This window comes from Typopeltis vanoorti, chromosome 26 (assembly GCF_054136105.1).
Source record: "Typopeltis vanoorti isolate ZY-2024b chromosome 26, IOZ_Tvanoo_1.0, whole genome shotgun sequence".
Lineage (NCBI taxonomy): Eukaryota > Metazoa > Arthropoda > Arachnida > Uropygi > Thelyphonidae > Typopeltis > Typopeltis vanoorti.
In genome coordinates, this window is record NC_143574.1 from 6,144,874 (window position 1) to 6,168,247 (window position 23,374).

The window sequence follows — 23,374 nt, forward strand, 5'->3', positions numbered from 1 at the left end:
AAAATGAGAAGACGACGCGGAAGTCATGGAAGTATTCATCATAAGGCTGGAAATAACGTTTAATATTTTGATAGCAGGTGCATCTTTGTGTGTCATATAAATATTTTGCAGCTGCAAAAAAGAACTCATGATCCTTGCGATTCGGGGTTTCGGGTTACCGAAATACACAGTGGCCTCCAAGTCCGTACTCACACTTTTCCCCCAAGGTAGGCGGAGCCTGAAGCGGAGTCTGGGGCCCTACCTCATTATTTGGGGCCGTTTGTGTCCTACACTGATTGGTATAGAACTGTGATATTTAGCAACGTATTTTGACTTTGTGATTTATGTTTAAATTCATACAGGCCTGAAATACATAAAAGACTGAATGCATTTATTATGCTATATAATTCATTTTTCATTGCGTTTACTTGAAAACTAAAAAAATGAATAAATGAATGAAATTTGCAGAAGCTGCAGTTGTATGGTGTTGCTACTTCTAATAACTTCCATCTTCAAACATCTGCATTGGACCACAATGAAACTTCATTATATCCTAAGTGAAGGTCAACAAGATTATAATGTCTAGTAACGTGATATAACAGTTTGTGTTATTACTAGATCGGAAAATCAATACTGTAATCATCTTGTACCCAGAAAACAGGGAGGAACGGGGAGTTAATATTGGCTACAGGTAATCAATTGCCTTTTTCCAAAGTATGTTTTTTTTTCTTTGTGTTAGAAAAAATCCATCAAAAACGTTAGGTAAATATTTTTTAAAATAGATGAAAAGCCAAACGGCTATTTGTTTCTGGCGAGGTTGATAAGTTAAAGGGGATAAAAATCCCTTATTGTTTTTCAGCCAGTAAGCGAAACTAAGATCGAATACTACGATCTGAACGTTTCATGCCGACGAACTGTCGGCGGATCCAAGCGTAAGTGCCACACCAGGGCAACTCGTTGCAAAGGTGGAGCAAGATCCCTCACTATTCTTGATATTTTCTCATAATGTAAAAATACACAGCTCTTAAGAGATGTAGTACTGTTTTACATTATGAGGAAAGGTCACTACCCAGACCGGTTTCAACCTTTTTTGAGGTCTCATCAGTGAGTAGCTAGACCTAGAATATCAGAGTTTAAGTGAAAAGAACTTACATACTTTTGCTATACGATTGCCAGAAAGGTGTGTCACTATATTATATTATAACATATTATAACTAAGATGAAAAGCCAAACGGCTCCCCCTTAACTTATCAACCTCGCCAGAAAAAAATAGCCGTTTGGCTTTTCATCTTAGTTATAATATGTTATAATTTAATATAGTGACACACCTTTCTGGCAATCGTATAGCAAAAGTATGTAAGTTCTTTTCACTTAAACTTTGATATTCTGATGATGGAGATCGAGTGTGGTAGGTTTTCTTCAGGCAGCAGTTTTAAAGTGTTTTTGAGAGCTTTTGATCACATATAGTATATGTTATAGTCGAATAGGTTAGAGTATACAAATTGTGTGAACCAAATTCGTGATCAGTGCATCTACAAGTGGATTAGGATCGTCTTCAACGAAACAACTAAAGAAAGTGCATGGAAGAAAATCCGGACTTGTAAGTAAATTTTCTATTTACTATTACCCATCCACTACCAACTAACAGTAGCACACCAGCAGAACCAAATGGAGGAACTAACATTAGCAAACTTTAATTATGACCGACTAATAACACTCTTCGGGAAGATAGGTTCAGAACTAGAAACCAGATATCCGGGCACTGTAACACTCATACAATCAGCACCAAACGACCAAGCAACTCATGGCCCCCACCGACTTAGAAGTTGAACAACCAGAACCCTCCCCACAAGAACACTACTCTAACTCAAAAGACAAGACTGAAGATTTTGAAGTAATCAACAGAAACAAACGACGAAAGGTCACAGACACAGTAGAACAGGAAACACCAATGGACGCATCAAGCAACACAAAAAAAGAACGCATCCCTCCAGTTATCCTCCGATCGAAGGAAAAATGGTCGGAGACAGCAAATATCATGAAGCACAGCCAAATCAAGTTCTCTACAGCAAGAAATACAGCAGAGGGAATACGAATACAACCCGAAACAGTAATAGACTTTAGAAATCTCACTAAAAAACTAGACGACTCACTGATCCCTTACCATACCTTCGCATTAAAAAGCGAGAAAAACCTAAAAGTTGTAATAAGAGGAGTAGTAGAATCGATCACAACAGATGAAGTTCAAGCAGACCTAACAAGACAGGGCTTTGGCACCCATAAAAGTCTCGAGAATGCACAGAGGAGACAAAACCCCGATGCCGCTAATCCTAATAGAGATCGATAAAGACAAACATGAAATATACAATATAAGAACAGTGTGCGACCTCATCATCAGAATGGAACCACTTCGAAGGAGGGCATCAACCGGACAATGTCACCGATGCCAAAAGTACGGACACGCCCAGAGCCGATGCAAGGCAGAGTTCAGATGCCTGAAGTGTGGGGACAAACACCCCACAGCTTCCTGTACTAAACGCCGCACAACTCCAGCAAAATGTGCAAACTGTGACGGCCCTAACCCTGCAAATTATAAGGGATATCCTAAACACCCAACCAACGAAGTGACAACACGGAAAGCAAGAGAACCAAGCTCCACAACAGACACAAACAAACATGCGCCACCGACATCAAAACCAGTAATTCCCACGACTACCCGCGTAAACACAACATATGCCGATATAGTAAGAACAAACCAAGAACCCCCTACCTACAACCAACCACCCAATTCAGCCAAAATAACAGCCGCCCCTAGGCGAAATGCTACTCGCATTTAGTAAGATAAACCCCGCCCAAGACTCAACAAAACACTTCATCAAAAACGCACAAGTAATCTTCTCTACCCTCACTCATGAATAAACACAATCAACACCAACAATTCACTACAGATAATATATTGGAATGCAAACGGTATACTCAACAAAATGCACGAACTAAGAGAATTCATACAACGCATAGAAACAGACATAATACTAATAAACGAAACTCACCTATGGCCATCAGACAACCTAAAACTATGTAACTACCACCTATTCAGAACCGACAGAACAACAACCAGAGGTGGAGGAACAGCTATCTGCTATCTTCATCAGAAAACAACTCAGATTTAACGAAATAACCCCACCCCCCCAGCTCACAACCCTAGAAGTCACAGGACTACAAGGTCACCTAGCCAACACAAACAGTCTCAAAATTTACGCCACATACAACTCACCAAACAAACACATATCTACCACAGACCTGTCACAGTTACTAGACAATAATGAAGCCATAATAATGGCTGGAGACTTAAACGCTAAACACCCGGCATGGAATAGCAGGATTGCAAACAAAAGCGGCAAAATCCTACACAATTTCATCGCTAACAGGAACATTGTAGTCGTAGGACCGATCGAACCCACACACTACGGCACGATCGGGAGACCAGACGTATTAGACATAGTTATCCTGAAAAACGTGAACCATCAATACCAGCTAATAACAATAAATGATCTAAGCTCAGACCATAACCCAGTCCTACTCCAGCTGGGCGCTACACCAGACGAAACAACAACAAACCCTACAACCACAAACTGGACACAACTACCCACAAAAATCAAGTTAAGATCAAAATCTGTAAATCAATGGATTTACAGTGATACTGCTGGATTTTGGTGAGGCCTTTGACAGAGATATCAGAAAGTAGTTTATTCAGGAATGGAGTCCAAAAGAAGGCTTTTTAATTTAATTTTTTAAATTAAAAAATTTATTTTTTTGATTTAAAAAAATTAAATTAATTTGTTTATTAACGATATAGGAAAGGATCTGAGAGAGACTGTTGATTTATTTGCTGATGATACAAAGTTGGTATCATCAGAATGATTTGGATAGATTGGCAGTCTCTGAGCTAATGAGAATGAATGTCAGTTTAATGTAGCAAAGTGTAAGGTTATGCATTTTGGGATGAAAAAATTAGCAGCAGTATATCACATTGGTGGAACTGCACTCCAGGAGGTTGACAAAGCCAGAGATATGAGTGTTGGTGGATAGGGAGTTGAAGTTTAAGGGGCACATAGCAAAAGTGGTTAAATCAGCTCTTCAGATCACTTGGTTACTGAAGAATACTTTGACGAGCAGAGGTAAGCAAGTTATTGTTCCTCTTTATTGAGTCTTGATAAGAACCCATCTTGACTACCATGTCCAGATCTCGGCGCCAGGGTTTCTTCTTGATGGGAAGGAGGTACAGAGGATCCAGAGGCGAGTGACCAAGATGATAGCTGGTCTATGGAATAAACGTTGAAGATCTGTGGGTTATAGAAATTGGTTGATATAGGCGACAAATGGGCGATATGATTGAGACATTCAAATTACTGAAGGGTTTTTACAAGATTAATTCAGAGGAAATTTTTCAGAACAGGTCTGGTGATGGGAGAACTAGTGGCCATCCATAAAAACTGAGAAACAGCGTGGTTAGCAAGGGTGTTAGAATTTGGTGTTTTAATTGGAGAGTTGTCAATGAGTGGAATAAGCTGCCAGAGTTTGTTGTGGGTGCCATGACTGTAAATGAATTCAAAGCAAAGTATGATAGATACTGTGCGAATGCCAAATAGTTGTTCTTGATATGGTGTTTAGGGCCTCCCTCGATGAATCTAAGGACTCCTTGGAGTTGCCTGTAATAATAATAATAATAATAATAACTAATTGCAACGCTGATACAAAATAGATGTCGTCCGTGGTGTAACAGTAACAGATTCACTGATAATGAAAAGTATATTTATCTACCTGTTTTTAATATATTATTATTGTTATTATTATTATTATTATTATTACGTAGCACCTCCAAGGAATCCAAGGACTCATCACGGGAGGACTCTCTACCCGCAACACGTATCTCACTATTTTCCCTACTACTTAATTCTTCAAATACACGAAACGAACATATTATTATCATCAATGCCATCTATCGCAATCAACACCAGTATTTTTTTCCTGTAAATTGTGTGTTCTCAGGGCTGATTTAATATGAACCAAAAGATTTCTGTTACTTTATAGTGGTAGTAACAATGTTCTGTCTGTTACTTTCTGTATATTTATTTATGAGGTACTCTGCGCATATTTTGCTGTTGGGTGTGAAGACTACAATTTTTCGCTTGGAGAATGATGAATGAATGGAATTTTGCCTGACTCAACTGTGAGTGCTTCGTCTGTAAATGAGTTCAAGAAGAGGTATGATTGATATTGAGTGAATAGTTTGGGTCTCCCGCGATGAGTCTTCTGACTCTATTATTATTATTATTATTATTATTATTATTATTATTATTATTATTATTATTATTAATTACTATTTTGATTATATCTTTTAAACTATTATTGATATGCTCTAATTTAAAAAAAAATATAGACTTTCGGAAAATACTTGCATTTGCATCATTTGCAAAAGCATAGGTTTGTTTCCGGCACCCTAGGCAAAATCGGAATAAGAGCTATTTACAGTGTGACAATTTAATAATCAGTAAAATATCCTTCCTCTGGCTATTTCATGACATTGGCTTTCTTGACAACTACAATTCCATAGCGTTCCTATGCCACTGTTCATTGTTATTATTAAGAAATACCTCCAGGGAATCAGGAACTCATCGAGGGAGGCCCTACTATTCGCACGAGGTGTCATACATGTTTTTGAATTCATTCACGCTACTTGCACACATAACAACCAATGGCAATCCATTTCAATCACCAACCACTTAATGAGAGAAAAATCTTGACAGCATTCATTCTTAACTTCCAAGGATGCCCTCATGTCCCTTTCACCCACCCTCTTTAAAATGAAAAATTCCATTTATTGAAATTTTGTATAACCCTTTCAAAAGTTTTTAACTCTCAATCATATCACCCCTCCTTGTCCTGTTTTCTAGTGTCAGCAACGTGCAATTTTTTAATCTGTCTTCATTCAGTATTCCACAAACCTCATATCATTTTTGACAGTGTATCAGAATCACTAAGGCAACCAGCAGGCCAGACCTGCACGCAGTAATCCAAGTAAGGTATTATCAAGGTCCATTATTATCATTTTTTTATATATTATCAATAATTATATATTATCAATTACCAGTAAAGAGGCAATATGACTTCCTTATCTTTATACATCAAGGTTCGTTTCAAAATTGCAATTAATCTCCGAGATTTACAATTTTTGCTATATAACCCTTGAACTTCAACTTCCTGCCTACGAAAACTGCATGTTCTCTAGCCTCATCAGTTTCTTCTAGCATAATACCACCGATAAAATACGATATTGGATATTTAATCACACCAACGTTCATGAACTTACATTTTAAATAACATGGAACTGACAGCCATTTTCATATGCCCATAATTTCATCCTATTCAGATCATCCTGCCAGTACTGCATATCACAAGCTCTGCTAATTACCCTACCGCTCCTCGCATCCTCAGCAAATAGCTGTATGTCGTATATGGAATTTCCAATGTCATTAATGTACAGATTGAATAACAATGCACCAAGGACTGATTCTTGAGGCACACCATTGGTTATTTTGAATCTTGCAGATTCACATCTCCCATATACGACTTTTTGATATCTGTCAGTCAACCATCTTCTTCTCTATGCCAATTGTCCCTAATCCATCCCATATTCTCCAATTTATGCAAGTCTTCGATGCTGTACTCTGTCTAAAAGCCTTACAGCAAAATCCAAAAGCATTATGTTGCATCCTTTCCCCTTGTCTAACTCCGTGGTAACATTATTATAGAATGTGAGCAAGTTGCTAAAACATGACCTTCCCTTAGTAAACCCATGTTGTACATTGCAAAATGGATATTCTCTGTTAATGCATTTCTGAATGCGAGCCGAAATAAACTTTTTCAAAATCTTCCCCACCACTCCTGAGATCTGATTGGTCGATAGTTGGATACATCGGTCTTTGCACGACCCTTGTGCAATGGAATTACCATACATTCTTTCCACTTGTGGAATCTTCTATGTTCTGAGGCTACATAATTTGAGTCTCAGAACAAGGAAGGTCAAAGGAATTGCCAGTTCAGTCGAACATTCTTTTAGCATTACTGATATCCCATTAATTCCTATTGCAGAATTCTTATTCAGTTTGTGCAAGTGCTCTAGTACTTCCTCCTCATGCACATGAGTTTCCTCATACAGTGAAGAAGTAGCGACGAGTTCAATATTGCATATACCAGGCTTTTAGTAAAATGCTTTTAGTATTTTTAAGCACTTCCCACGCTTTGTGCATATCTTTCTCATCCAATAACTGATACCATGGCACAGAACCTAGCATACTCCTCAGGTAGTCATAATTGCCTACTATTTAGTTCAGTATGTAACTTTTTCTGAACAGAACATGCATAAATGTATAAACTTATCACATCCCAAGTGAGAATAACATGATTGCTGTTAACCAAAGGCAGAATAGTTACATCTTTAACTGAAACCCCCCTCTGACACTACGATCAGATCTGTTGCCCACGAGTTCCTTCTGTCACATACTGCTTGTGGAACTTGTTTCATAGCAGCTCAATCAATTTAGTTTTATTTTTCTCATGCGATTTCACAGCTGTCCAATCAATGTTCAGTTAATTAAAGCCCCCGCCATTAAGATTACTCTTTTCGCACCCATCGTCTTTATTTGGTGATGCATTTCTTCGTCACTAGCAACCGATCCACCAGGTATGTAACAACATCCCACTATGGATTTAATCATATTAGACTCCTTCTCACGCCAGATGGCTTCAAAACTCACTGTCACATAAGAAACCTATTACTAGTATTGCAATCATATGTCTCAACTCTAACTGGATGCAACTCATTTGATATCGTTAGCAGCAAGCTCCCTCCTTTCCTATCCACTCTATCCTTCCTAAAAATACGGTACCATTTGCACTCGATAACAATTAGTATGTTTGCTTCTGATAGACAGGTCTCACAACTACCTACAATACTAGGTCCTAATATATTAACCAAGGTAAACACTGCTCCTTTATTTCTGATACTCCTTGCATTCGTGTAGACATAATAAATTACCTGCATGCTCTTTTGTATACTTTTGTCTATTGTCTGCATGACACAGTTTGACAACTTATAGATCTTTGTTCTTATCTAGTTCCTTACTTAATCAGATATCTTTACGTATGATTGATAGGTCCGAACCGGACGAACATAGCATCGTTCTCTCTTCATAATCATTTTCATAATAATAATCATTCCCATCATTAACATAGTTACCTAACATTGTCACTCTTACAAACAGACGATTCCTCCCATCAGAATTCAATTTCCCTGACTGTCAGTGTTAGGCCTCATATCAATTAATAATTTTTCAAGACTCTTGATGCCAAACTCATTCAAGTGTAGGCTGTCCCTTTTATAGAAATTCAATCTTCCCTCATATTTACTCCACACATCCAAACACTAGCCTTCATTTCTTCTACACAGCCTAAGCATCGATTCCCTTGCCATCATAACCTTTCTAATAAATAGAATTTTATTTATAATACTGTCAGCAAATTAGTACATGTTCTCAAAAAGTTCGTCCATCCTTCATTAGAATGAAGCTTATGCCAATGAATTCATAAGCTTCCCAACTAGCTAGAAAATAATCTTATTGCTGTGCATTCTGCCGAGGCCACGTTCTCGCTAACATATAGAGCTGTCATCCCAGAATTGTATGGACAAAGCATTTAATAACAGCGCTTCGTCTTGCATCGCATTTCTCGAACTTAAACTGATTCAAATAATTATAGTGTCGCTGCCGTTATTAAAACCTTCTTTGGAGAGATTAGTCTTATCTAGTTCCTTACTTAATCAGACATCTTTACGTATGATTGATAGGTCCGAACCGGACGAACATAGCATCGTTCTCTCTTCATAATCATTTTCATAATAATAATCATTCCCATCATTAACATAGTTACCTAACATTGTCACTCTTACAAACAGACGATTCCTCCCATCAGAATTCAATTTCCCTGACTGTCAGTGTTAGGCCTCATATCAATTAATAATTTTTCAAGACACTTGATGCCAAACTCATTCAAGTGTAGGCTGTCCCTTTTATAGAAATTCAATCTTCCCTCATATTTACTCCACACATCCAAACACTAGCCTCCATTTCTTCTACACAGCCTAAGCATCGATTCCCTTGCCATCATAACCTTTCTAATAAATAGAATTTTATTTATAATACTGTCAGCAAATTAGTACATGTTCTCAAAAAGTTCGTCCATCCTTCATTAGAATGAAGCTTATGCCAATGAATTCATAAGCTTCCCAACTAGCTAGAAAATAATCTTATTGCTGTGCATTCTGCCGAGGCCACGTTCTCGCTAACATATAGAGCTGTCATCCCAGAATTGTATGGACAAAGCATTTAATAACAGCGCTTCGTCTTGCATCGCATTTCTCGAACTTAAACTGATTCAAATAATTATAGTGTCGCTGCCGTTATTAAAACCTTCTTTGGAGAGATTAGTCCATGGATTATTTTATCCTTGGATAGGAATGTGGTTAAATGACTGCAGCTCAAGAACATCAATTACAGCAGCGCCAGAGGAAAAGATATTTCTCAAGAGGATTCCCTCTCGACAAATGAGACCAAAATAGGGTTGTAAATTTTCAGTTAAATAAAAATTTAAAAAAATCCACGTAGCTTAGTGGAGGTGGCACTATCATCCCCTGTGTTAGGCTGTCTGAATTTGGGTTCAAATTTAGACGCCGACAGGAGGAACGTTTTGTGAGCCTATCTTCGACATCGATGCCGCTTATAATTAGTGACAGACATGGGCCAGCTATCTCTGATTGGCTGGTGGAGATTGAACTGCCCACTCAGTCTTCAAGAGCTATGGTTAAAAGGCCTCATCCTAATAAGGGAATAAAATTCGTTAGCTGTTTTTTAATAATAGAAATTAATGTTTAAATGAAAGTAGTGAAAATGTGAAAGAAGTTTTGCTAATATAAACAAGAAGTTTTAGAAACATAGGTATTCCATAACATCCTAAGGTCCCGGTCGCACTCCCAAAACTAAAACTGAGATCTGCTTCTACTATCTTGCTAGCTGTTCTTTGCCTACATTCAAAGTTGAAGAACGACGAATAATAGAAGAGGCAAAGAACCTTCCTTCGTATCTCCATTCACTTATAATGGGATAATGAAGAAATAAAAATAGTCATTGAAGAGGCATTAATTTATCCTGTATTTTTCATAATACTAGTTGATCCAGTTCTTAAAATGCACTTTTTGAAATTGATATAGATCCACTTAATAAACATGCTATTCAGTGTAAATGGAGTAACGATCAGTTAATAACAATTAGTCCTTACCAGTTCCAGATGAAGAATTCAAATCTAGAATCAGATTTTCCATCTTTAAATACGATAGCATTGCAATCTTTGATGTATTTAAGGTATAGCAGACTCCGGTATTCGATAAAACTGGTTGGAAAACTCGACAGCAATTCAGTTGTATATATTCTAGAAAACACTGAACAAAAAAGTCTTCACATCTGCAGGGGCAAAAAAGAAAGAAAGCAGAGATAAGAAACGCTTGGTAATATTTTCAAAAATGCTGAAACATAAAGTAAGAAAAATGTTATAGAAATAAATAATAATAAACAAACACCCCAATAGGTTTTCAATTCCCAAGAGAGTATACAGTACTCGTTTACACTAATGTTTTGGAAATTGGGAGCCAAAAGTGAACCTCTTTTTCAAAAAAGATTATTGCTGCTCTGAGAAACATCTAATTCTGAAATTGTTTAAAAATGTTGTAAAAAATGTTCAGTCGTTATACTGGAATAGAACTTGTGATAGCCTTTTAGTATTCCCCCTCTTTTTGTCTGAATAGCTTGTTATGGAAGTACTACAAGATTATTGAAGTCTTTATATCAGCAAATGGATTACTTGGATTAAGATAATTAGAAATTATTTGGATTAAGACCAGTGCATCGTCATCGCTTGATTGTGTCTTCAAACTCCGTTTTTAAACTTTTAAAGTCCAAATTCTGTGGACAGAGTACCACTTTAATTATCGATGATCAGTAACATTTGTAACTGTGCATTAGTAGACATAGCTCATCCATGAAACCAAGTTTACGTATTACCTGCATTTTGGATGTCTAGTGCTATTCTAATTTGTACATATATCCGGATAACTGTGTTATAAATATGAATGCAGTTCATAACAAAAGAACTACCAACCCTCTTTCTGTAAATACAGTAAGTACTTTCTGTAAATACTGGTGGATTTGTTCTCTGTTCAATATTGGTTTAGTGTTCATTCTCCACTTTCATATGATGTTCTGTATATGAAACAAACTTCCTGTGTGGAACAAACTTCCTGTGGTAATCAACTACCTTTTTTCGTGTTCATTTACGAAATGATATAAATAGGGAACAGCATTTGATCGGAAACGAATGAGATGCATTGTGTAGCATTTATATCTGAACTGTTTTTTCTCTTCTCTACATCAATACTAATCGGAATCAATACTAATTCGTTTCATCACCATGTATGGCATTACTTCATAGATATGGCATTACCATTATCATTAGAATGCTATATGAGGCTGTAGTATGTCTGTTAATTGCGTGTATTCTAATGACCGGTTTTCCTGATTTGCGGGATGAAGAATCCAAGTTTCTGGGAATTAAAACACTGCCACTTCCATATGAATAGTAACAGTCATATTTAAATAGGTGACCGCGTGCTACTGTTGGTATGAGTAGAATGTGTGTGACAGCTAATTTTAGATCGCCAGTATTGGATTACTGCGCTATGTGAATCAAGCAAATTGTAGCTTAGACTGTTGTTCAAGTGTGAAGGGTCCAGAACTATTTCTTTTGAATCTATAATACGTCTTTCAAATTCATCTTTGCAGATATATAAATTGGTTGTGCAGTCCCAATCAACTTCGTGTGGCCGTTCTTCGAGTTTAGAGTTTGCGGAGAAAAGCACATGACTGGAAAGGGCGCTCGCTCGTGTTCTACTGTAGGTGATGTCACGTCTATGTTCCTCAAGACGAAGTGAAACAGATTTATCTGTCTGGCCAAAATAAGGTCGACCACAGTCGCACACAACTTTATAAACACTAGGAAAATGCAGTTGGTTGTGTTTTGGTTTTGGTCGACTCTGAAAAGAACGAAGTTTTGGCAGAGTAGTATAGTTGGTCTTTAAGTATATTAATTATTATATGTTAAAGATACCAAGTAATTTTAAACCTGGTTTTACTCCATTTCCCAAGTAAGCAAACAGACTAAAAGTCAAGTTTGCACCTGCAATTGATGCAAGTCTAACTGATCCCACAGGTAGTGCAGGACCAGGGCAACTCGTGGCAAAGGTGGAACAAGCTCCGATCACTAATCTTAATATTTACCCTTAATGCCAAAACACATCTCCAAGAAGGGGATGTATGATGTTTTGTATTAAAGGCAAGGGGCCACTACCCAGACCGGTTTCGACCTTTATTGAGGTCTCGTCAGTGGGAGCTAGGCTAGAAATAGAAATACCAAGATTTAGTCATACAGAGCTTGTAAGTATTTCGCCAAAACAAGTTACCATAAGGTGTTTTAACCTTATTAAATAAAAATCTCTGGAGGAGATATAAATGTAGAAAGTATTTTTACCTGCACTACCTGTGGGATCAGGTAGACTTGCATCAATTGCAGGTGCAAACTTGACTTTTAGTCTGTTTGCTTACTTGGGAAATGGAGTAAAACCAGGTTTAAAATTACTTGGTATCTTTAACATATTTATACCCAAGGTAAAAATACTTTCTACATATATATATATATATATATATATATATATATATATATATATATATATATATATATATATATATATATATATATATATATATATATATATATATATATATATATATATATATATATATATATATATATATTATATAATTATATATTATAATATATTTATATATAATATAATATATATATATAATTATAATTATATAATTATATATTTTATATATATAACTATATATTATAATTGTATATATATATAGTTACTAACTATTATAATAACGGAATTAACTCACGTAAATTATTCTTTATTCGTAGAATTTTCACCTAAGTATCTTATATCAAGACTTCACAGAGAGTCTACTTCCAAACGATGTGCCAGATAAGGTAAACTATTAGTTAAGAAGGCGAATTGCATTAACAGAATAATATTCCTAAAGCGATGTAAGTTGGCTCAGGTTATTCCTACCTGCCGTAAACTAAAAGAAGTTTTTAATTCTCAAAGAGTCCATCGGATTTATATAAAGGCGAGTAGGTCATTGTTAAATTGTCAGCTACAAGAAGCAAAGAAATTTCTTGCCCTTCTGAACAAAGAAATAATAGATATTAAGAACGCTATAGAACCAGTATTAGAGACTGAAAATTTTAACACCGTTTTACGCATTCCATTGATGTCATACCGATAGGTTTTTAATACTTTCCGTGATAGATTGAAACGCAAGTTTGATTCACTGGTGAGCCACCCCAAATCTAGTAATACTGTCATTGATACAGATAGAGTAGTGATCAACGTATCAGGCCGCCCATTGACAGACAGCGAACGTTTCGTTCTGTCAAAAGGGCATAATTTTGCCGTTGCTCCGAATAAAGTACTTACCCCAAAAAACAGCTAAGAGAACAAGATTTGATTGTGCAAAAATTCTTTTTTAACGCCAAGCCTCCGCGGCCGAACCTACCGTATGCTGGACAAAAAGCACTGAAATCGCTAAAAAATAAAAATAACAAGAACCTAATTATTACGAAAGCTGACAAAGGGATGGCTGTAGTCATCCAAGACAGAAGAGAATACGAGAGAAAAATATCACTGTTACTCCGCGACTATTCAACCTATAGGCTCCTCACTTCAGATCCTACCGGTAGTCAAATAAAAAAGCTTAATGCCCTTATAGAAAAAATATCGATATGGGATGAAGATAAAAAGAAAACACTAAAGACCTCCTTCGGGCGCCCATCGAGATTATATGGTCTTCCAAAAGTACATAAGCTAGGAATTCCATTAAGACCGGTTGTAGACTGTATAGGTTGTCTCACTTAAAAAATATCAAAATTTCTGTCAAATTTACTCACTTCTTCGACTAGAAGAACTGCTACATATATAAAAAATTCTGTGGACTTCAGAAATAAAATTTCCGATCTGCATCTAGACGATTAGGAGATTATAATTAGTCTAGATGTTGTTTCGCTATTTACGAATGTTTCGTTGGCGGACAGCATAGAATTACTACACCAAGAATTTCCTCCAAACATTGTCAAATTATTTGAATTTGTAATAAAGTCCGGTTATTTTTCCTTCAAAAACCAGTTATACCAACAAATCAAAGGGACAGCAATATGTAATCCAATGTCTCCTGCTATTGCCAACTACTTCATGGAGCATTTTGAACAGCTTATCTTTGACAACATTACACCCAGACCTAACATTTGGTTCAGATATGTGGACGACATTTTTGCCATACGGAAGGGCACCTCGGAAGAACTACAACGCACTTCATCCAAGGATCCAGTTCACCCTAGAAGTAGAAGTAAATAAGCAGTTAGCCTTTCTAGACCTCTTCATCCTTCGCCAACCAGATGGTTATCTACAATTCACAATCTATAGAAAAGAGATTCATACAGGCCAGTACATCCACGCTGAATCACATCACCATCCCAGCCAAAAGGCAGGTACTATAAAAACACTAGTTCATAGAGCCAACTCCTTTTGTTCTTCAGAAGAACTTTTACAAAAAGAATTACAGTATATTAATTCCTCCTTCATCCAATGGCAAGACGTCCTTCACAAAAGAGCTTTAAGTAGTCATGCTCCAGCATCCTCTTCAAGTACAGAAGAACCTACACGTATACCTATCCCCTATGTACACGGGGTTAGTGAACGCATAGCTAAGGTGCTAAAACCACTAAATATCTGTGTGGCTTTTTGACCCATCAGAAAAATCTCCACATTCCTAATGTCTCCAAAGGACAAGCTCCCACATCTCAGCTGTACAGGTGTCTACCAGATTCCCTGCTCATGTGGATTATCATATTTTGGACAAACAGGAAGATCTGCTCAGGTCCGGTTAGAAGAACACCAGTTGTACATCCAGTACCTTGAACCCGAACAGTCTGGAATTGCAGAACATGCCATCAACACCAGACATAGAGTTAAGTGGAACAAGACAAAAGTCATTCACAAAAGTCGGTTCCTAATGGAACGGCTATACAAAGAAACATGCAAAACATTACTTCACTCCCCTAACCTAAACAGATCCAATGGTCTATGTCTTTCCCCCTTGTGAGAGATAGTACTTTATAAAGCAGCAAATCTTTCCTAACATATAATTGTATACACACATATATATATATATATATATATATATTTATAAAAAAAAATAATAAATTAAATTAAATTATTATAATTGAATCATTAAATAATTATTATTTAATAATTAAATAAATAAATAATTAAATTTAAATAATTTAAAAAAATAATAACTAATCATAATAATTAAATAAATTTAGGAAATTTAACCTTAGCGACTTAGGTGGCGCTTTGTGAATATAAGTTATTGTTTAATTCGCCTTGTACCTGTACTGATGATGCCTGTGATACTCAGGTGAAAATTCTACGAATAAAGAATCATTTACTTCAGTTAATTCCGTTATTATAATAGTTAGTAATATGTCTACTCACAGTATTTCCTTACTGAAACTTATATATATATATATATATATATAATTATATATCTATATATATATATATATAATTATATATATTATATATAATAATTATATATTATAATTATATATAAATTATATATAATTATTAAGGAATTGAACAAGATGGCGGCTCGTGTGTTAGTATTTCCTGTCGTGTGTTATTGATGGTGAATTGTGAATTTGATTGATATGTTTTATAGCAATTTATTTATGCTTATTCATTATTAATAGTAGTTAATTGCTTGCTACCATAAACAAACACTTTATTTTCCATAGTGATTTATCCAGGTAAGTCATTTGTAATTACAAGGATACGTTAGGCCTACTGCCGCTAGTATCGCCATTGTTTCTTATAGTGACATTTTATTGCTGGTAGACACCTAAGAGTGTCTACGGGATTTGCTAGTGGACCCTCAAAAGTCCACAGGATTATCTTTACCTGCTCGGGATACCTGAGAATTCTCTACTTTTTCTCCATCTGTGTCTTAACACATTTTAAATTATTGTAATGGCAAAACTTCTGAATGAGACCAAATTCGAGGAAGTATACGTGGAATTCCTCAGACTAGGAAAGCTGCTGAGTGATAATTGGCCAGGAAAAGTCAAGCTCTTTGACACATTCCCACCCACAGCAGTCACAGAGGACAATATGGATGACATAAGCAAAGAGCCCATAACTCTGACACAATCAGATTTTGCACACTCCCCAAGTATGGAAGATGTTACATCCCAAGATAGCAGTTATCATGCCTTGGAAACAGATACAGAGCAACAAATGGTCAAAAAGAAGAAGAAAATCTCCACCAAAGTGAAAGGACCCAAAACAACAGGGATAGAAACACTCAATGGCCCTAAAGAAAAAATACCGCCAGTCATATTAAGGGATAAGGAAAAATGGATCCCTGTCTCATCATCCCTCAGAGAACAAAACATCTCATTCTCATGGGCCAAAAACTCAGATGAGGGAGTTAAAATACAACCCACTACTGTATCGGATTACAGACAGTTGACCAGATTAATGGACAATGCTAACGTCCCATATCATACCTTCACTTTACCCAGCGAAAAGAACCTGAAGGTAGTTCTACGTGGGATAGCCGAAGGTATCACTCCTGAAGATGTGAGCACTGATCTCTCCAGACAGGGCCTGTCCCCAGTAAAAGTGAGCAGAATGCTCAGATCTGATAAAAGACCAATGCCTTTGGTGCTGGTGGAAATAACAAACACACAAAAGCAGATCAATGAACTGACTGTAGTGTGCAGACTCAAGATATCAACTGAGCCTCTTAGGAAAAGAGCATCTGCAGGTCAATGTCATAGATGCCAAAGGTTTGGTCATGCCCAAAAATTATGTAATGCAGCCTTCAGGTGCTTGAAGTGGTGCGAGGGACACCAGACCATCACATGCACCAAACCACACACAACTCCAACATGCTGTGCAAACTGCAGAGGACCTCACCCCGCCAACTACAAGGGATGCCTTTCCAATCCAAAAAATCGAGGATCAACAAAAGTCAATCTTGCTCCTCCACGTAACAACGTTTAAAGTAACCAAACAAATCGTCTTCCAGTCCAAAACACCTCGCCTTCAACATCACAGGAAGAAATAACCATGACCAAAACATATGCTGAGGCTGCAAGAACTAAGCCTCCTACATCTCTCGAGCTAGAAAGCTATAACATAACATCCGTATTAACAGATTCACTTGCCACTATGCTGCAGGAATTCAGCAAGACATGCCCCTCAACATCTTACAGAAAGAGATTCCTGCAAGGCACTCAAAACATTATAACAGCCATCTGTCATGAGTAATAAATTCAAACCAAAAGCTCTTCAGATAATCACATGGAATGTAAATGGATTGATGAACAATGTTTTGGAACTTCAAGAATTTGCAACCCGTCTCAGTGCTTATATCATCTTAATTGGTGAAACACACCTACGACCAGCTAATAACCCCAAAATTCGTGGATACACTGTGTACAGAAACAACAGAATTGGCACAAGAGGTGGAGGCACAGCCATATATATTAAGAGTTATTTGAATCATAATACAATAGACAAGCCCAAAACAGTAAACCTGGAGGTGACCAGTGTGGAGGTACATACCTTCAATGCTGGGAGTCTCAAGATCTACGCTGCTTATAACCCTCCAAGCATTCCTCTGCTGACAACAGATCTGGACTCCATACTTGGTCCGAAAGATTCTATAATAATAGCAGGAGATCTCGACTCAAAACACACAGCTTGGTACAGCTCATCAACTAACACCAAAGGCCACACACTTTTCAACTTTGCAATGCTCAACTCTGTTGTTGTGGCCGGCCCTACCAAGCCCACCCACTTCAGCCCTTCATGTAACTCGGATGTGGTAGACATTGTCATCTTTAAAAATTTAAGATACCAATTCAACTTGGAATCAGTCAACGAATTATCTTCTGACCACAGTCCCATAGTGCTTAATCTAGGTTCATCAGATCAATTCTCTCCTCTGCACACATTCATACCATGGGACAAGTTAGCCAAGGTTCTTCCCAATCATATTGGTCCGGTGCCCAATATCAGTAAAAAGGAACAGATTGACACAGCAATAAATAACTTAACCATACAAATTCAGAAAGCAATAGAATCAGTCAGACAATCCACTGTCTTCCACCCAACCAACCGTATCCCTGAAGAAATCATGGAGCTTATCAGAGCAAAAAATAGAGCCAGAAAGAGATACCACAATACCAGAGCCCCCACAAGATAAAACAGTATTTAACAATCTAAACAGGCAGGTCTGGGAAGCTCTTCAAAAACACAGAAACCATCAATGGGAAACCAAATTGGCTAACATCAACACTGAAGATCATTCTGTATGGAAATTCTTAAGAGCAATCCGCACCAAAAAGCAACTCATACCCCCTATACAAACCAAGAAAGGGACAGTTCACAAAGATGAAGAGAAAGCCGAAGCACTAGTAGATAACCTAGAATCTCAGTGCAATCCATCTCATACAAATCTAAATATCAATCTTATGTACAAGATTCATCGTCATGTTAGGACAACCTTAAGTCAGAACACTGTTAACTCCGAACATATCACTCCTACAAATCCGGCAGAAATGATAAATATCATCTCCCATCTAAACAGTAAAAAAGCTCCAGGACCGGATGGCATAACCAACATAATAGTAAAACTACTTCCAAGAAAGGCCATAGTCCATCTCGTCAACATTACAAATGCCATCTTTAGATTCCAGCATTTCCCTACTACATGGAAAACAGCCACCATCATGCCACCGAAGAAGACTGGAAAAAACCCTCGCCTTCCCGAAAGCTACAGACCCATAAGCTTATTGTCCAGCCTCTGAAAGGTGACAGAAAAAGTGATCGTCTCAAGACTTTAAGCAGAAACAGATAAGTTATGAATTTTGCCTAAAGAACAGCTCGGCTTCCGTAAGGCCCATAGTACAGCTCAACAAGTGCACTGGCTGGTAGAAATCATTACTAAAGGCTTTAACTGGAGACTCAACACAGCTGCCATCTTCATCGACGCAGAGAAGGCGTTTGATAAAGTATGGCATCAAGGCCTTCTCTACAAACTGATTAAATTTAACTTGCCAGTTAAGTTAATAAAAATAATACATTCTTACCTGAAAGACAGATATATGCAGGTCAGGGTCGGTGAAACGGTTTCTACCAGACGCAGGATCTCAGCAGGCGTACCTCAGGGATCTCTTCTGTTCTCAATCTATGTAACGTATATCCTTCTGAACCCAAGAACAACATTCACTGTATTATATACAGATGATACTGCACTGATGGCAAGATCACTGAGCCCAAAACTGGCGACTAAAAGACTCCAAACCAGCATACACATTTCAGAAAAGTGGATGACAGACTGGAGGATCCAAGTTAACCCCCAGAAAAGCTCAGCTATATTGTTTACTAGAAAGAAAATCCATACCATGGAGGATATTTATTTATTGGTAGTAAGGATTCCATGGCAGACTGAAGTTAAATATCTTGGAGTGATTCTGGATAGTAAACTCCTATTAAGCAAACGTATTAGTTACATTACCTCAAAGACATCCAAAGTCTTACCACATCTCTACCCTATGATCAACAGACAAAGTAAACTCGACATGCAAACAAAATTAACAATTTACAAGATGGTAATTACAGAATAAGTGCCTGAGAATGATTCTGGATGCCCCTTGGTTTATAAGAAACACCCAGATCCATAGAGAAGTTAATATCCCGTATATCTCTTCCTTTCTCCTAAATCTAGCTGAGAAGTTCTTTACCAAGACAAGCAACCATCCAAACTCGTTAATCAAGGAAGCTTTGGAATATAATGAAGCAGAAATTAACAAATATAAAAGACCAAAGTCTATCTTAATTCCAGCTGAACACAGCTAACTTCGCTGCCCTCAATGGGCGAGCATAGGACTCACAAACACTCCATTCAAAGTTCTTTCATTACAAGACAAAAGGGAATATAGGGAATATGAAAAGCAATTTTGCTTCACCCATCTAGCCAGAAATGTTAATGTTAATATATAATTATTATATATAATAATTATATAATATATATAAGTGATATAATTAATATTAATATTAATTATATCACTTCATATAATCAATTAATTAATAGTAGATAATTATATTATAAATTATAAGCAATTAATTAATTAATTGATAATTAAGTATTACGTAATTAATAATTAATAACTAATAATAACTAGCCTAATTAATTGTTAATTAAATAATTAATAATTAAGTATTAATTAATTAATTAATTTATCAAGTAATTAATTATCGATTAATTAATTATCCATTAATTAATTACTTGAAAATTCGGTTAGTTTAGGTTAGAGTACGTTAAAATACGTCTGAGAGATGTACATGTTTGCAGAGGAAGTTTAGCCTAATCAGAGTAAAACGAAGGGAGAGCTCTCTTTATCCGCAGACATCTCTAGAGGTCGTTTCATTGAATTATTTTCGACCTAATTTGGTGTATAATTGTTTCTTATGTTACTTAAAGTGCACAGATAATTTCTGCGTTGAAAATGTAAATTTTTTTTTGAGATTTCAGCAATTTACTAGCAACATCAGCAATATCTCTAATTATTAAAAATTGCCAGTAAAGTGTCAAGTCACTAAGTATAGCTTCCTCTTAACTGCAGAAAATCTTTTACATATGAAATCTTTTTATGTAATAAATGCTCACAGGAACGTAATTCAATAAAAAAATAAAATAAAATAAAAAAATTAAAGTTTAAATAAAATAAAATAAAATAAAATAAAAAAATAAAAAGCTCGAAGAGGAATTTCTAGCAATTCCAAGCCCTAGGCACGTATAACAGAATAGTATCGTTTGCTTGTTGCTTGCTAAAGAGACGTGAATTAATGTTTCCATGACAACAGCACTTCTGTATGTGTCCACTTGTTATTCGTTAGTTCGAATCAATCTTATACGGACAGCGCTTTCAACCTGTGACAGCGATAATTATGAGTGACTGTGGAAACAGAAATCGGAAAATTGCAGAATATCTGTTAAATTTCAGTTCTCTTCGGAGAAAAAAAAATTGTCATATTCTTACATGTATAAGAAAGAAATGGAAGTATGCAACATCAAAATTAACATGAAATCATACTTACTGTATACCATTATCCAAAAGGGACGTCATTAGATCACTATAAGCGTGCACGTTATTCATTTTCTTTTCTCCTTCGTCCAGGAATTGTTGGAAACTTTCTACTTTATTTTGCTTTCTAATAATCTGATAAAGATCGATGCGTTCTTTTATCGAAAGACCTACAAATGGATGGCCCAGCGAAATGGATAAATACTTCAGCAAATCTGGATCAGTTGCGTTTCCTACGAAAGTAACCGATCAGTTTATAATAACATCGCGCAAACTTACAGATTTTATGAAAAATTAAACTATTCTCCAAGAGTAATTATGCGTTTAATATGCATTAAGCTTTAGCGTAGTCTACAGTGAAGACTGACATTTTAAAATAATATTTTAGTCTATTCCGCAAAGATAAAATTATCTGGAAAATACAGTATAACTGAACACTGGAAGGGTTGTCAAAGCAATCGAAATTCAACTTCTGATGTAATTTCCAGGTACCCAAGAATCAAAAATTCACTCATTAACCAGCTTTTTAGAATGCATGACGTAAACAAGCGCAAGATGAATGTTAACGTACTTTGACAGCTTAATTAACTAGAGGAGAGAAAAGACTTGAACGGAAACTCGAAAAATTTGCATATTACATAACACACTACCGATGTGTTACGTAATATGCAAAGATAATAAACTTAGGCTGCACAGGCTCGAATTTAATCTGCAGTGTGGATCTAGTGTTAATTCTTAAATGATAACGGATTCAGAGTATAAGCGTAGGCTATATAAACTTAATGGAAATATCAACTGTGACAGTTCTTTTTTTTTTTGTTGTTATTGTTTGTTTGTTTCAAAATTAGGTTAACATGATTACTGCTTCTTAGAAGGATTTTATCGAAATTTTGCAATGTTTTTTAATAGGTTTAATCAAGTATATATGACAAATTTTCCAATACCGTACGCTTATCTCTTATACACTCCTATGTTTCGCGAATGGCAATTGAATAAAGTAGCACAGTTTAAAAATGCTTCACAATTCGGTAGTCGTTGTGTTGTTAATTAGTGAGAAGTATGGCTAAGTCAAGTAAAATGCAAGGTAAAACTGCTAGTGGTGAAGGTGATGTTGTTGTTATTATTCCGATTTTCGATCACTTGTCTTGATCTCTCGTCAGTAGAGGATTTTAATTGATCGGACGTATTCCTTTAGACTCTGCCTAGTTGATTTTTATATAGGGTTTCTCGGGAAGCTCGCATTGCACTGGAATTAATTCCAGTGCAATGCGAGCACAGTTGCACAGTTCGTGATCTACTATCTCCCCCTCTGTATGAAATATGCAGAGGTCTAATGGCCGGCAGGCCCCACCCGCAATGTGGACCAGTGGTGGTTGAATGGTTTTTTAGGGAGGTAGATCGCTGCACTGTGTCCAAGTAAGCCCCTGAAACTCCTTTTCCCTCGTTTTTAGGGTAGTTTCCTATAACAGACTAACTTTTTGCTGGTAGACGCTTATTCTAAGCTGTCTACGGGATTTGCTAGTAGACTCTCGGTCCACAGGATTACCCGAGAAACTGCTCATTTCTCTGAAGTCAAACTATGGACTCTCCATACGACGAGCTTGATTTCAAACAGCTTTTGGCTGTCTTTAAGCACATTGGTGGCCTTCTACAAAGGAAATGGCCAGGTAAGGTGGCAATCCACCAAGTAGAAGAGGTGGATACAGAGGACTGTCAATCCCCTGACCCTCTCCCCAGCACTTCTCAAGATAACACCAGAGAGATTATGTCACCGGTAAACGACCAACCCCTAGTGAACTCAGATAACTCTACAGACTATCAAGTTTTCAGCAGAAAAAAGCGTAAGAAGAGTTCACCAGCAGCAGAACCTGAAATAGTACATCAAATGGACACATCAGTGCTATCTGGTGCAAGAACAGAGACAGATATACTGACACAGCCCAAAGAG

The 23,374-nt window shown here is 36.6% G+C and overlaps 1 protein-coding gene across 1 annotated transcript in view; it reads right to left on the reverse strand.

The window, feature by feature from the left end:
* LOC150092286 (acid-sensing ion channel 1B-like) overlaps window positions 1–23,374 on the reverse strand; it is a 103,212-nt gene that overhangs the window by 74,110 nt on the left and 5,728 nt on the right. Inside the window, exons 2-3 of the mRNA XM_090414837.1 lie at window positions 21,440–21,659; window positions 10,372–10,553 (exon numbers count right to left, since the gene is read on the reverse strand). Coding sequence (XP_090270963.1) covers window positions 10,372–10,553; window positions 21,440–21,659 — 402 coding nt within the window. The remainder of the gene's footprint in view (window positions 1–10,371; window positions 10,554–21,439; window positions 21,660–23,374) is intronic.